A 12,436-nucleotide genomic window follows, 5' to 3' on the forward strand; every position below is an offset into this window, starting at 1 on the left:
AAACATACTTTAGACACACTTTCCATTGCTTCACTGGAAAGAAATACCTTCCCGAGGGCAAAGAAAAAAGACTCTCTTAGTGATCCCACTTAGTCACCTCTGTGCATGATCACATAATATTTTAAGCTGCTAGGGGTATCCGTCTCCTTGGCAGTTAAAGATGCAACGATAAAAGCAATTCATTTCTGACCTCTTGGCCATTAGAAACTATAGAATCAACCCCAGGCTGTTAATATTTCAAATCCAACAAACCTTTAAAACTGTAAGAAAACTAAAGCACTTTTCTTATTAAGTGAACACACAAATTCACTGTCTACTACCATGTACCAAAGAATGCATCATTAAGCATCACACACCAACAGTTTAGTCTTTAAATTAATACAATAGTAAATACAACAGAAACCAAAATCCATCTCACCTCTCGTTTTACTTCTTGAACCAACTGATTTTCAAGCCAAGCGTCGCTCTCCTCCAACAAGGGCTGAATAAAATAAATACAAAAAAAAAAAAAAGTTTTACAGCTCAGAAAGCAAGGCTTGCTGTTGTTTCATGGAGCGTGTACAGTACCTCGGCACACAGCACATCTAATGAATGGAAAAAGCCCTTATTAGGTTGTTCTCAGGATCAAACAGCAGAGAAAAGAGCTTTTACATCATCTCTTTAAAATCCACATGATTAACATACATTATACCTTTAAGTTAATCTTCCCTTAATTTGATGCTGATTTTGAAGAAAACAGTTCAGTTCCTTAAGTTTTCTTCCCTTTCCTGTTACCATGTACAAGTGATCCAGTTGTTGAATCCTTTCACTGACTCAATCCTCCAGAAGTCTGAAAGCACAGACCTCATTGTAATCAAACACTGCTGTTTGCAATTCCACTCCTCAGTCATGCAGGGGCGGAGTTTGGGCTGTACTCTACAGTATAAGGGAAAGCACGGTCTGCTAAGACAGACCATTAGCAGGATTTTTTGGCCTCACTCCCCATATGGAAAAATATATGTATACATAATTCAATTATTAAAAAACACATACTTTACATATATGTTTCATATAAGCAAACTTGTATAAACCAGTTTAGCCAGTTTCTTATAATTTCAGTTATACAAGGCAGTACTGTTTGCATACGTGCCTCATACAAGCAAAGCCATGTGAACCACCATATAAGTATTGTGACGAGACAGGGGTTTATGGATAGCCCTTACAAGGATTCCCCAGAAGCGATCACACTGATGTGCTTGGCAGCATAAAAAGAGAAGACCCAAAGGGTGTCTGCTTGAACACTGTAAAACAGGGAGGGTCACAACAGAGAAGCAGCCCTCTCTCACAGTGACCACCGGCCCTCACCCCAAACCACCGCCACCCAGTCCCATCCCCTATTTACACAAGCATACACCCCCTGGTCTCTTCCCCACATTTTTAACATCCCTCCCCCAAACGTTCAATTGCCTCTTTTTCCTCCGTTACAGGTTACCCATGATCCTATGAGTTATGCAACTAATTTGCATAACGTCCACGCTACAACTTTTTTGTAATTTGACCAATAAAGTTGTGTATAAAAACATGAAAAAAAGCTTCACGATACAATGATGGCCACTTTAGGTTACCTGACTATTCAAACACATGCACACACAAATACACATTTATACAAATGTATGTTTCAAAAAAACAATAGCCACAATTTTCACCAATCTTTAGATATATTTTGTGATAAGACTTACAGAGAATCAGTTAATCAAGAAGCTTGTATGATTTGTATATATTTTTTCCATATGGGTCAAGATAAGCTTTGGCGTGTGATTAAAGGCACTGTATAAAAAACATAGCCACACTTTAGAAAGTGAAAGAAATTAGAAAAGAACATTCCACAATCAACTGAGCACTGAAGTGTCTTACCAATTATGCTATTTTAAAATTTAAAAAATAGTTAATGTAAGGGTTGTAACAGAGTGACCATGTTTGCATTGATATAACTGCAGCATAAACAACTTATTGCATCAATTTTAACTGGAACTTTTACAGGAGAATCAATGCAGTAATATCCATCAACAAACAATGGTACATAAGAGAAATAGAGGATGTAATGGAATAATCTATTTTTTAATAACTAGTTGCAGTTTGGTTACAGTGTTTTAAAAGCATAAGAACATAAAAAAAAGGGTTACAAACGAGAGGAGGCCATTCGGTCAATCTTGCTCGTTTGGTTGTTGGTAGCTTACTGATCCCAGAATCTCATCAGCAGCTTATTGAAGGATCCCAGGGTGTCAGCTTCAACAGCTTTACTGGGGAGTTGGTTCCAGACTCCCACAATTCTCTGTGTTAAAAAAAGTGCCACCTACTTTCTGTTCTGAATGGCCCTTTATCTAATCTCCATTTGTGAACCCTGGTCCTTGTTTCTTTTTTCAGGTCGAAAAAGTCCTCTGGGTCGACATTGTCAATACCTTTTAGAATTCTGAATGCTTGAATCAGAACACCACGTAGTCTTCTTTGTGCAAGACTGAATAGATTCAATTATTTTATCCTGTCTGCATACAACATGCCTTTTAAACCAGGAATAATTCTGGTCGCTCTTCTTTGCACTCGTTCTAGAGCAGCAATATCCTTTTTGTAGCGAGGTGACCAGATCAAAATAAGATCAAACACTATGTGTGCTGGAATTTCCATTAGAGAGAATAAAAACTGGAGGTAGTAGCCTCTGGACCTGTATTTTTGTTCTCAGAAAAATCTACGTCTGGTGGTCACAATGATTTTACTCTTTTCACTTGTCTATACTGCCTTGAAGAACCTTAACTGATCTTTCCAAATTAGAGAAATCTAAAACATGCCCAGCCATTGCAGATTCTAAATGGGGGGGAATGGTAAAAAAAAAAAAAAAAGAAAAAAGAAAATGCTCACCAGACTGCCATCACAAGAAACCCAACAGCCTCAAGTGATTTCTTTTTCCAATCAATACCTCTTAGACACCCAGTCAATACGTGCTGAAGAATAACTACCTGGTCTTAAATCAGACATGAAAAAAAAAAAAAAACGAAAGGGGGCGTACGACAGCATGTGTTCCCACGCAGAGTTGGAACAAATAGCTGGCTGAGGAAAAACACTTAAACAATCTGCAGTTTTCTTTTTCAGACAGTTTCACAAACAATGAAGTGAATCAATGTCTTCTATTTCTTTGCACTTGAATATCCATGTTAGATAAAGCAGAGGAGCAGGGGTTGATGTGAAAATAGACCTGTCCTGCCTGACTTTTGTTTATTTGCACTCCCCTGTTCATGTAGGTGGGGAAGTGGGTACTGGGGAATGTGAACTTGATCCAGCACGGCTCACTCAGGCAGTAAACTAATTGTTCGCTGGATACCACACATAACTCCTTTATAACAAGTAGAGCCATAGCCATTCTTGACATAACACAGCTTTTGTGCCCATCAGTGTGATGGAAAAGCAAGAAACCGGAAAGCATTTTTTAATTTGGTAAAAACTATAAGAACCTGGGCATACAAGGTCAGTGTCTTTGATTTCCTGAGTAAAGGGGGTTCTTTTCTAATGTGGGGTGCTGCTTGGTTTTAGAGATTGTGACTGTGGCACAGGAGGTCAGGGGATTTGCCAAGAAACACTAATCATAGATTATAGAGGGATAGCAAATCCATTCTGCAGATTTATATATTTTGAAGTGACAGATCTACTCATCTTATATACAGAACGATATCATTTTTTTTTGCAAAGCATTTAGCTTTGTTGTTGGTTCATCTCAAAACACTGCATACAACTAGTTAGCAATTATAAAAAGCATGACTTTACTAAGTGATGTTATACAAGATGGATCACAAATGATTACTTTAATGTTGATACTGAATGTCCATTTTGTCCAGTTTATATTAATATAAATGTTTCATACAAATTGTACCTCAAAGAGAAACACACAGGTTTACCTTTGGTATCCCAGGACTGTCCAGCCAGTCTTCATAAATCATGTCAAGCGTAAGGCCTTGTCTAGAACACAGAGGAGAAAATACAAAGACTATTTGAAAAACAAAAGATTATTAAACAGTGTTAAGCTACTGTATGGTAATTGCACTTTGATTTTCCAGGGTTAGTTGAAACAACCTGCTATGACACTATGTAGGGTCGTCATGGTCAGTTAGTACAGCACATTTTCAAAGAGGGGAGTCGTCTGCATTGTTCTGGTTGAAAACATGACCGTTCAGCCTACTACAGTACCAGGCTTCTACCCTGTTCATCAGTAATAATAGGATTAAGGGTACCCTCAATTTTAATTGTACAGTAAATGTGTAAACCACTTGCAATAAACAGAAAGGTGCATTACTGTATACAAATTGTATCTAGTATTTCCACTAAAACAACAGCAAGGAACCATATTTTCATTTCACCAAGGAAATAGAATCCCAAACAATACATTTTACAAACACTCCTTGGTCCAAGCTAGTTTCAATAATTGAGGCTTCACTGTAGGTTACTACAGTGGTTACTATGTTACTATGTCTAAATCAGAGAATGTAATTATTTTCTCCTAGGGCGTGACAGGGTGACCGATTGTAATGTGATAGAGAACACTTCACTCTGTCCCATAGGGATTAAAATGTACTTAAAGAAATCTCAAAACACAGCAGATTCTTCTTCAGTTTCGACCTCTGATGACAGCAATAACCCCCCACTTTTCTTTCCTCTGGCTCCCAGGGAGTTGGTGAGTAAATCAGACCTGGAGAATATTGGAACCCTGAATGCTGTAAGTGAACCCACTTGCCAGCAGACTGAGGTCCAGAACCTAACAATGTTTAGTCTGTAGATAATGGTGATAATGCCCTGCATTGATTTGCTCTTATTACTCAATCAGTTGTATTTATCTGCTCCGATGTAGCTCATAATAAACAACTCTGTTAAAAGGGCACAACATCCTGCAGACATAACTAGATTTCTTGGCTAGAAGACAGTTTTAACCAAAGCAAGCTACACTCCCTGGCACTGTACCCATGGCATGACATAATTTATAAATGCAATTCTGATGTGTTAACCAACTATCGTAACTACATTCTTTAATAACGCTTCAAAATAATAAAATAATCCTTCATTGATTTCAACTGGAAGTCCAAATAGTTAGCTGTTTAACATGTATTTTATTTGTTAAGGTATTAAATACATAAAATAATAGTATCCATAGATAAATATATCTACATTGGGATGAGAATGAAGCAAACTTCTTGTATGCTACAGAAAAACAAAACAAAAAAACTGCCGCTAGCTGAAGAAAACCGAGCAGCTCTCTGACAGGACCTGGTCCACTAATAGGATGTTAATTTAAGTCCTTTTCATAGGCAAATACAAAATATTAAAGCACCATTTGAAATCTAGGATTGGTCAGAACCTGACCACATGACCTGAATTAATTAACAAACTGAGAGGTCCTGACATCAACATCAGTCATTGTTGATGTCAGTTTTGCAACCACAATGCCAAGTGGTCGCAAAAAAAACAAAACAAAAAAAACAACACTCTACCTTCATAATTGCTATGGCTAGCAAAAAAAAAAAAAAGTCTGAGGGGGAGTGAACACAACATCTTGGTAAAAGCATTAGTAGCAAAGTGCAATCATCTATAATTAAAGCATGGTAAACCATAGGTAGGCATCTGTGATAGAGAAAAAGAATCGATGCTGCAAATCTCCCTCCCGATCGGAAAGGGCACCGGGTGAGGTTGGCAGTGCACTTCCCCATAGACGGGTCAACTTGACGGCGGGCAGAAACAGGAAGTCGGACATCTTTGGGAAAGTGCGTAACTGCAAGTATTCTAAACAACTCCACTGCGATCAGATACGGGTCAGGCAGCGATTGGATAAACCATGGCAACGGGCTGATTGCAGGGAGGAGTTTGGTGGTACAACCCCCCCCCCCCCCAATACCACTGCTAGTAGAGGGGTGGCTTCTTTTGTTTTATTTAATAAAACACAGATTGTTTTGGGGAGAAATTGCTGTCTGGACCTTCACTTTGTTCCCATACCACTTGCACCTGACCACAACATCATAAAGCACAAAAAGGTATAGTAAAGCATAATAAGAAACATGGTAAACCATGGTAAATTATGTTAAATACAAGGCATAACCATGTAAAAACTGCATAATTACAGTGCAAATTTACTGTGGTGAACTTTATAAGAGATATTATAGACAGACAGACAGATAGACAGACAGGCATTTCTCCAAATTCTTACAAAAAAAGAAAACTACATCTCTTTGCTTCCAGGTTGCTGCTGAAGTTGTAAGGGAGCTTGATGTTTTAGGGCTCAAGACTTTTGGGATAGCCATTGCTATTTATAACAACAAATGAAGTCTCAAAAGAAAGCTGCACGTGGCCCCAGCACTGTTTCAATCTCTGGCTTAACAATTAGTTTTGACTTTCTGTTTTGTACTATATATGGCTATATAACCACTGCAACAACTTATCTAGAATCACAGAACTAAGAAATAAAAGAGCAGGTCTAAATGAAATGAAACACACAAAATAGTTGGCATCTATATTTAAGGTTAATAAACCAACAGCCTTTGCAATCAGTGCAGAGATTACAACCTGTAAGAAACAAGGCATGCTACCATTGTTGAAATAAAAGGAAACTGTTCTAATTATACAGTAACTCCTAAGTTTTGGTGGTGGTCATAATGTACACTAAACTAGTAGTACTACCTTCTGTCTGTAAACAAGAAAAAAACCTAGAACCACTTTTTTTTTTTTTTTTTAAGGGTTTCAAACTTTAGAATGCCACTTTAGGCCATTACTGCATCCAAATCTGCCATTCATTTATACACTGTTTGTGATCTATAAATATAAACAGTTTGGGAATAGGTTTACTCCTGTTACAGCACGCATGTAAGCATGGAGAACTCATGAAGACATCAGCTGACACTTTTGCCTACAGTAGATACTTTTGCAAGCCAACTAAGTAACTCAGTACCACTGTCCCAGTTATATAGGCTAACTTACTGGATGTATATTTTACACAATTATTAACTCAACGGTTTTTGCTTTTTCAACCCTTTTATCAACGAGTGAGGTCCTGTTTAGAAAGAATAATAAAAACCGACAAGTGTAATTCTAGGAAATTCAATATTTATACAATACTCACAAATAAATGTAGTATTAGACCAATGTATTTCACTGGGCTTTGTGCCATATTACATGTGCTTCTAGACTAATTCCTACTTACCTCTTTATTTCTGGGAACTTCTCCAGCAGCATTTGTAAAAAATCCTGGATGAGAAACAAAGCAGTGCTATTGAAAGCCTGTCAATAAATAAATTACATGTTTACTGCCCTAGTGACAGGACTTTACCAGTTACAGTTATTCAGCCATAGGGAAGTAATTAATGTATTCCTTTTTCCATTATAGCACTACCCATTTATGTATACAACAGGGCCCTTTTATTCTACACAAGATCGCTCTTTACAAGTTTAAAAGTACTGATGTTTATGTGCTAAACCCATATAAACTTACAGAATGTACACAGCAAATGTTTATACTGTAATACCTTGCATAAATCTCCCAGTTGCCAAATACTGTCAAAGACAATTACAGGACTCTGTTATGCACCAACATTATGTAAAAACATATTTTGTGAAAAATTATAGTTCAGACCACACTTGGGATAAGGGAAAAAAAAAGAGTTAACATTCAGGCAATCTAGATGGATGCACTTCTACACTTTATATATTGTATATACATGTATGCAACTATTATTATTATTATTTTTTATTTCTTAGCAGACGCCCTTATCCAGGGCGACTTACAATTGTTACAACATATCACATTATACCTTATTTCACATTATACAGATATCACATTATTTTTACATACAATTACCCATTTATACAGTTGGGTTTTTACTGGAGCAATCTAGGTAAAGTACCTTGCTCAAGGGTACAACAGCAGTGTCCCCCACTGGGGATTGAACCCACAACCCTCCGGTCAAGAGTCCAGAGCCCTAACCACTACTCCACACTGCTGCGCAACTCCCATCAATTCACCCCCTAACTGAAAAAGGTTATTACAGTGATGATGATCTTATATAAAATACATGTTTTGTGTTGTGTACATTCTGCAGTTTTATACCTCAGTACCAGTGACAACTTGCTTTTTGGATGGTTAACTGGTTATATTAAACACGATTCCTTCAATATTACCAAAGGTTTACATGGTAAGTACAGGACACACAACAGGAAGAGGAATCATTTTCACTGGGAGTCTGAAGGGATGGTCTGTCTCAACTGTTTGATCCAGGATCTGTGTAATTAAGGTGTTTCTACAGTTCTCTCTCGGGAACAAAAGACAAGGTTTTTACTAACAAGGTATTCATTTACTAAATAAGATGCACCTAGTTGTGTTGGAACAATTACTATGTTTAACAATAGACAAAACATCTACGGGTTTGTAATTTATGATACAGAGTAAATAGACTAAATTAAAACATCTAAAGCCTTTTTTTTGTGGAAAAAGATAAATAGCATTTATAAGATTTTTTTTAATTTCTTTATGAAATATAAGAACAGACCCCATATGAACAGTAATAAGTGACTGTTGGCTAAATACACCATAAGATTTGTATTGGCATTAATACACCATAATATTCAGCAGATCTATCAAAATAAAAAAAGCTTCTATTTTACATTGGTAGATGGGGGGATTTTATCTTGTACTGAAATTTAGGCAAGGCATTGGAGTCAAGAAAGGGTAGACAGGACCTCTGTTTAAGATCTTCTTCAACAACGCCTACCATGCGGGTATCCCACGAGGTAGAATACGCCCTACTAAATCAAGATCGCCACTTTCTGCAGCACCCATCCAAAGGCTGGCTATGCCCAGTATTACCTTATAAGAATCCATGGTGCTATGGCTACAGGTTTACTGCCATTCCTTCTTACAGAAATACCCTTTGGCAATTATGCAGTATGTATGCTTTTAAAAAATGGACCAATCTGTAAAACTATATAATGAACTAAAGTGTGTATTCTCTTTTGCTGAAACCATAAAGGAGTTCTAAACAAGGTTTTAAAATCCAATTTCGTACCTCTAGTTAGCACTAGCAATATCTCTTTTTTTTCTGTTGAAAATATTTTGGGTCATTGCTTGTTTTTTATACTACTGGGCCCCACAAAGTTTAAACCCATGAGTTATTTAAAATTCTCTTTTTATGAATAAAACAAAGACTGTTGTTAAACAAGCCAACAACAATTCAGAAGAGTTTCATGAGCATCAAATCTTATTACTTCATCATTACACGTGTAAATTATAAATTATTTTGCTGAAATTACGAATCTCAGTTAGCTTAAAAGTAAAAAAAAAAAATGCAAAAAGGTTAAAGAATCTGAACCTTTTTAGTCGCATGAGAGGGAAGTTATAGCACCATACCTGAGAAAGAATGAGTTGACTGTGAGTTTTTTGCACAAACAGCCGGAAGAATTTTAGATAATGCTCTTCTCCTATTTTACTGGATAGAAAACGAAGAAGAAAATAGCCCTGCAAATGAAAATAGTCATTTCCTAAAGGCATCAAATCAAACTTACACAAGATGACTTAATGTCTAGGCTAACCAAACTTCCAAATTACATGTTTATACACATTTTGGTTAAATAAAAAAATGAACCACGTCTTCAGATAAATAGTCAACACCACCCCATATATTAGATTTTGGAGGTGTGGCTATAACAAAAGAAGATTTGTTACAGAATACAAATCTGTATAAAATATATAATCTATTGTGGTTTGTGGTAATATCACTCTTCTAAACAATAAATACTGTAGGCCTACATACACACCCTAAAGCAAAAAAAATAACAACTGAACGGATGCAGAATTGTAAATATTTTAAATGATTCACAAACACATAATACAGTCCAGCAAAGTTTTTAAACATCCACATCTGTGCACTGCTTCCGTCAGAAGTGTTTACAGATCTCACCTTTAAGTAATGAACCTGCATGAAGATTTTGCTGGGGTTGAGGCCATGTTTGACAAGGGATGCTCCTGAGGGACTGACTTCACCAGTTTGCTCTCTGTTAGGCCTACAACCAAACATAATCCATATTTGTTACATGAAGCATTAAAGAAAAGTTCTTCTTTCTAAACTCATTTCTTTCTTATGTCACTTTATTGGGACCATGTGGTAGTAGCTCTTATGGGGTTGTTTTAGAAACAGGCTGAGGAAACAATCTCTTAATAAAGTCTTGGAACTAAAAAGACATTTTGTGAATAAATAAGTAAGCAACAACTGAACATGGCAGAACAAAACATAAATGTAAGTTGAATTTTAAGTTGAGATTTATATTTTTTAATTAAAGTGAGTATATTCACTCAATAAAATAATCAATAGCTTTGGCATTGTAAAGGGATACAATACTGTACAAATGCTTTAGGGTGGCTAATAATGAGGTTATGTTTTAATTATCAGAACAGGACCTGGTTTTTACTGGTGTATTCGCCCAGTTGCTTAGGGATAGCCAAGAGCAGGAAGTGGTTATGCAAACGTGTTCAGATATACCAAAAGGGGAGATGGAGGTATCTAAATGTTTTGACATAAACAGCACTTAAGCAATCCCATAGCTGAACGCTGAAAGAATTTTTACACAACCTTGGCAAAAGTAACCAAGAGATATTAAACAGTTTAATGCATTTTAGATTTTTATTTTAAAAACAGTGTGTTTCTACAAGCTTCCTGTTCCCTTCACAATATATTTATTTTCAATTCAGCATTTGTAACAGAATTAACTAAATGCCAGAAGAATACCTTACAGAGAAACCTGGAAAAGTAACAAGCCTCTACATTCCAGATAAGCCCTTTATCACAAATGCACATTATTCCAGTCTTTAAATATCCTCTATTTCAGAAATCGGTCACAGACCTTCATTTATATACTGTCACAGTTCCACTATATGGTAACTAATGATAAGCTCAACCCTTTTGTACCAGCATCTATCACACCAAGACACATGCATGCAGGGCTATGGCCTCACTTGTATAGCCCTGGCACTGATGAATCAAAAACGTGTAAGGCTGTCCATCTTCTGACAAGACAACAAAGAAACGCCTAATTAAAGTGATTCACCTTATGCTTCTAATGAGAACTCCTAGCGGGAAGAATATTTGAATATTCAAATATAGTAAATACTTAGTGATACTAGGTGTAAAGTGCACCAGATTCAACATGTTTACCAAAAAATGATAGGAAAATGGTATGACACAATAATATAGCTATACAATGGAAATATCGAGATGATGTCAGTAACACAAACGGTGAGAAATGTATCACCATCTGGAGGAGACTTCTCGTGTGCCAAAGGCAATATTTGTGTATCACTCGGTATTTATAATCCCCGGGTTTGACCCGTAACCAAAAAGTCCAGTTTTACGTACACTCAGACTAAACACAGAACACAAACACAGTTTTAGTGACTGTGAATAAGTTCTAGTGGTCTAATACAATTCTCCATGAATGCAGGATTGAAAGTGATGTCTGGGTTGATGCTGGCTTGCGCTACAGCTCTGGATCATGTTACTGGTAGTCTAGTTTAAGACAGAAAGTTACAACAAACACTAACAAACACAAGACAAAACTCATGGTTTTCAGCAAATAACAGAGGCTCCTTGCAGGTTGTATCTAACCATTTACCAAGGAACAGATCACTTACACTACGATCCCTTATATACTCTCCCCCATGGTTACCCCTAGGTTAACAAGCTAATCCGTTCCTCCAATCCGCGGATGCCATGCCGTTTCCCGTCTGGGTCACCGAGTTTGGGTACTGTAGCTCCGCCCCCTTTCTAAATGACCGACTTCCACCTACCCTAAGGAATAAATTGTCGTGGCATTTAGTCAAGGGTACTCTGTTCCCTTTACACAGCACCATCACAGGTCAGGAGGGAGATCTAACACCAAGAATCATTCGATCTCTGTCACACCTATATTTGAGTTTTGACATCCAGAGGTCTATAAAAAATACTGTACTAGATCCAGTGACACACAGATACAATAAACATGTCTTAATACTGCCTTAAGACTTCAAATAAAAGCAATACCACACCGATAGGTTACATCTGGAAAGCATTGTGTGTAAAATATTTGCTAGAAAGAGCCAGGAGGAGTAAGTCCATACAAAGCTGATGGATTTCACAGTAATGTAAACTCCATTATATCCACAGTCTCTTTTCAAATTAGCAATTGAATGACCACAGCAAAATTAGTTCAAATGAATATCATGTGTTTATATGATGCTTTTCCTATGTAATAGTGTGTTGATTACGGTATTCAGAAATTAGTGATTGAGATACTTCAAGCTCTTTAATCTTCAAAATAAGCAAGTGTAGCTTAAAGACCTGTACTGGTAATAAAAATGTTGTATTGATTGACCTATTCATTTTAAAATGTTTGAACACAGTTTTAT

General features: G+C 36.8%; 1 protein-coding gene across 3 annotated transcripts in view; it reads right to left on the reverse strand.

Moving 5' to 3' along the window:
- The window catches only part of LOC117973033 (aminopeptidase O-like), a 73,906-nt gene that overhangs the window by 36,635 nt on the left and 24,835 nt on the right, over positions 1-12,436 (reverse strand). Inside the window, exons 8-13 of one of the 3 annotated variants that reach the window (XM_059035078.1) lie at positions 11,009-11,059; positions 9,957-10,059; positions 9,407-9,514; positions 7,208-7,251; positions 3,924-3,984; positions 419-481 (exon numbers count right to left, since the gene is read on the reverse strand). In XM_059035078.1, the coding sequence (XP_058891061.1) occupies positions 419-481; positions 3,924-3,984; positions 7,208-7,251; positions 9,407-9,514; positions 9,957-10,059; positions 11,009-11,059 (430 nt within the window). The remainder of the gene's footprint in view (positions 1-418; positions 482-3,923; positions 3,985-7,207; positions 7,252-9,406; positions 9,515-9,956; positions 10,060-11,008; positions 11,060-12,436) is intronic. The other 2 variants (XM_034923962.2, XM_059035087.1) reach the window with 2 other exon arrangements.

This window comes from Acipenser ruthenus, chromosome 1, assembly GCF_902713425.1.
Source record: "Acipenser ruthenus chromosome 1, fAciRut3.2 maternal haplotype, whole genome shotgun sequence".
NCBI classification, from domain to species: domain Eukaryota; kingdom Metazoa; phylum Chordata; class Actinopteri; order Acipenseriformes; family Acipenseridae; genus Acipenser; species Acipenser ruthenus.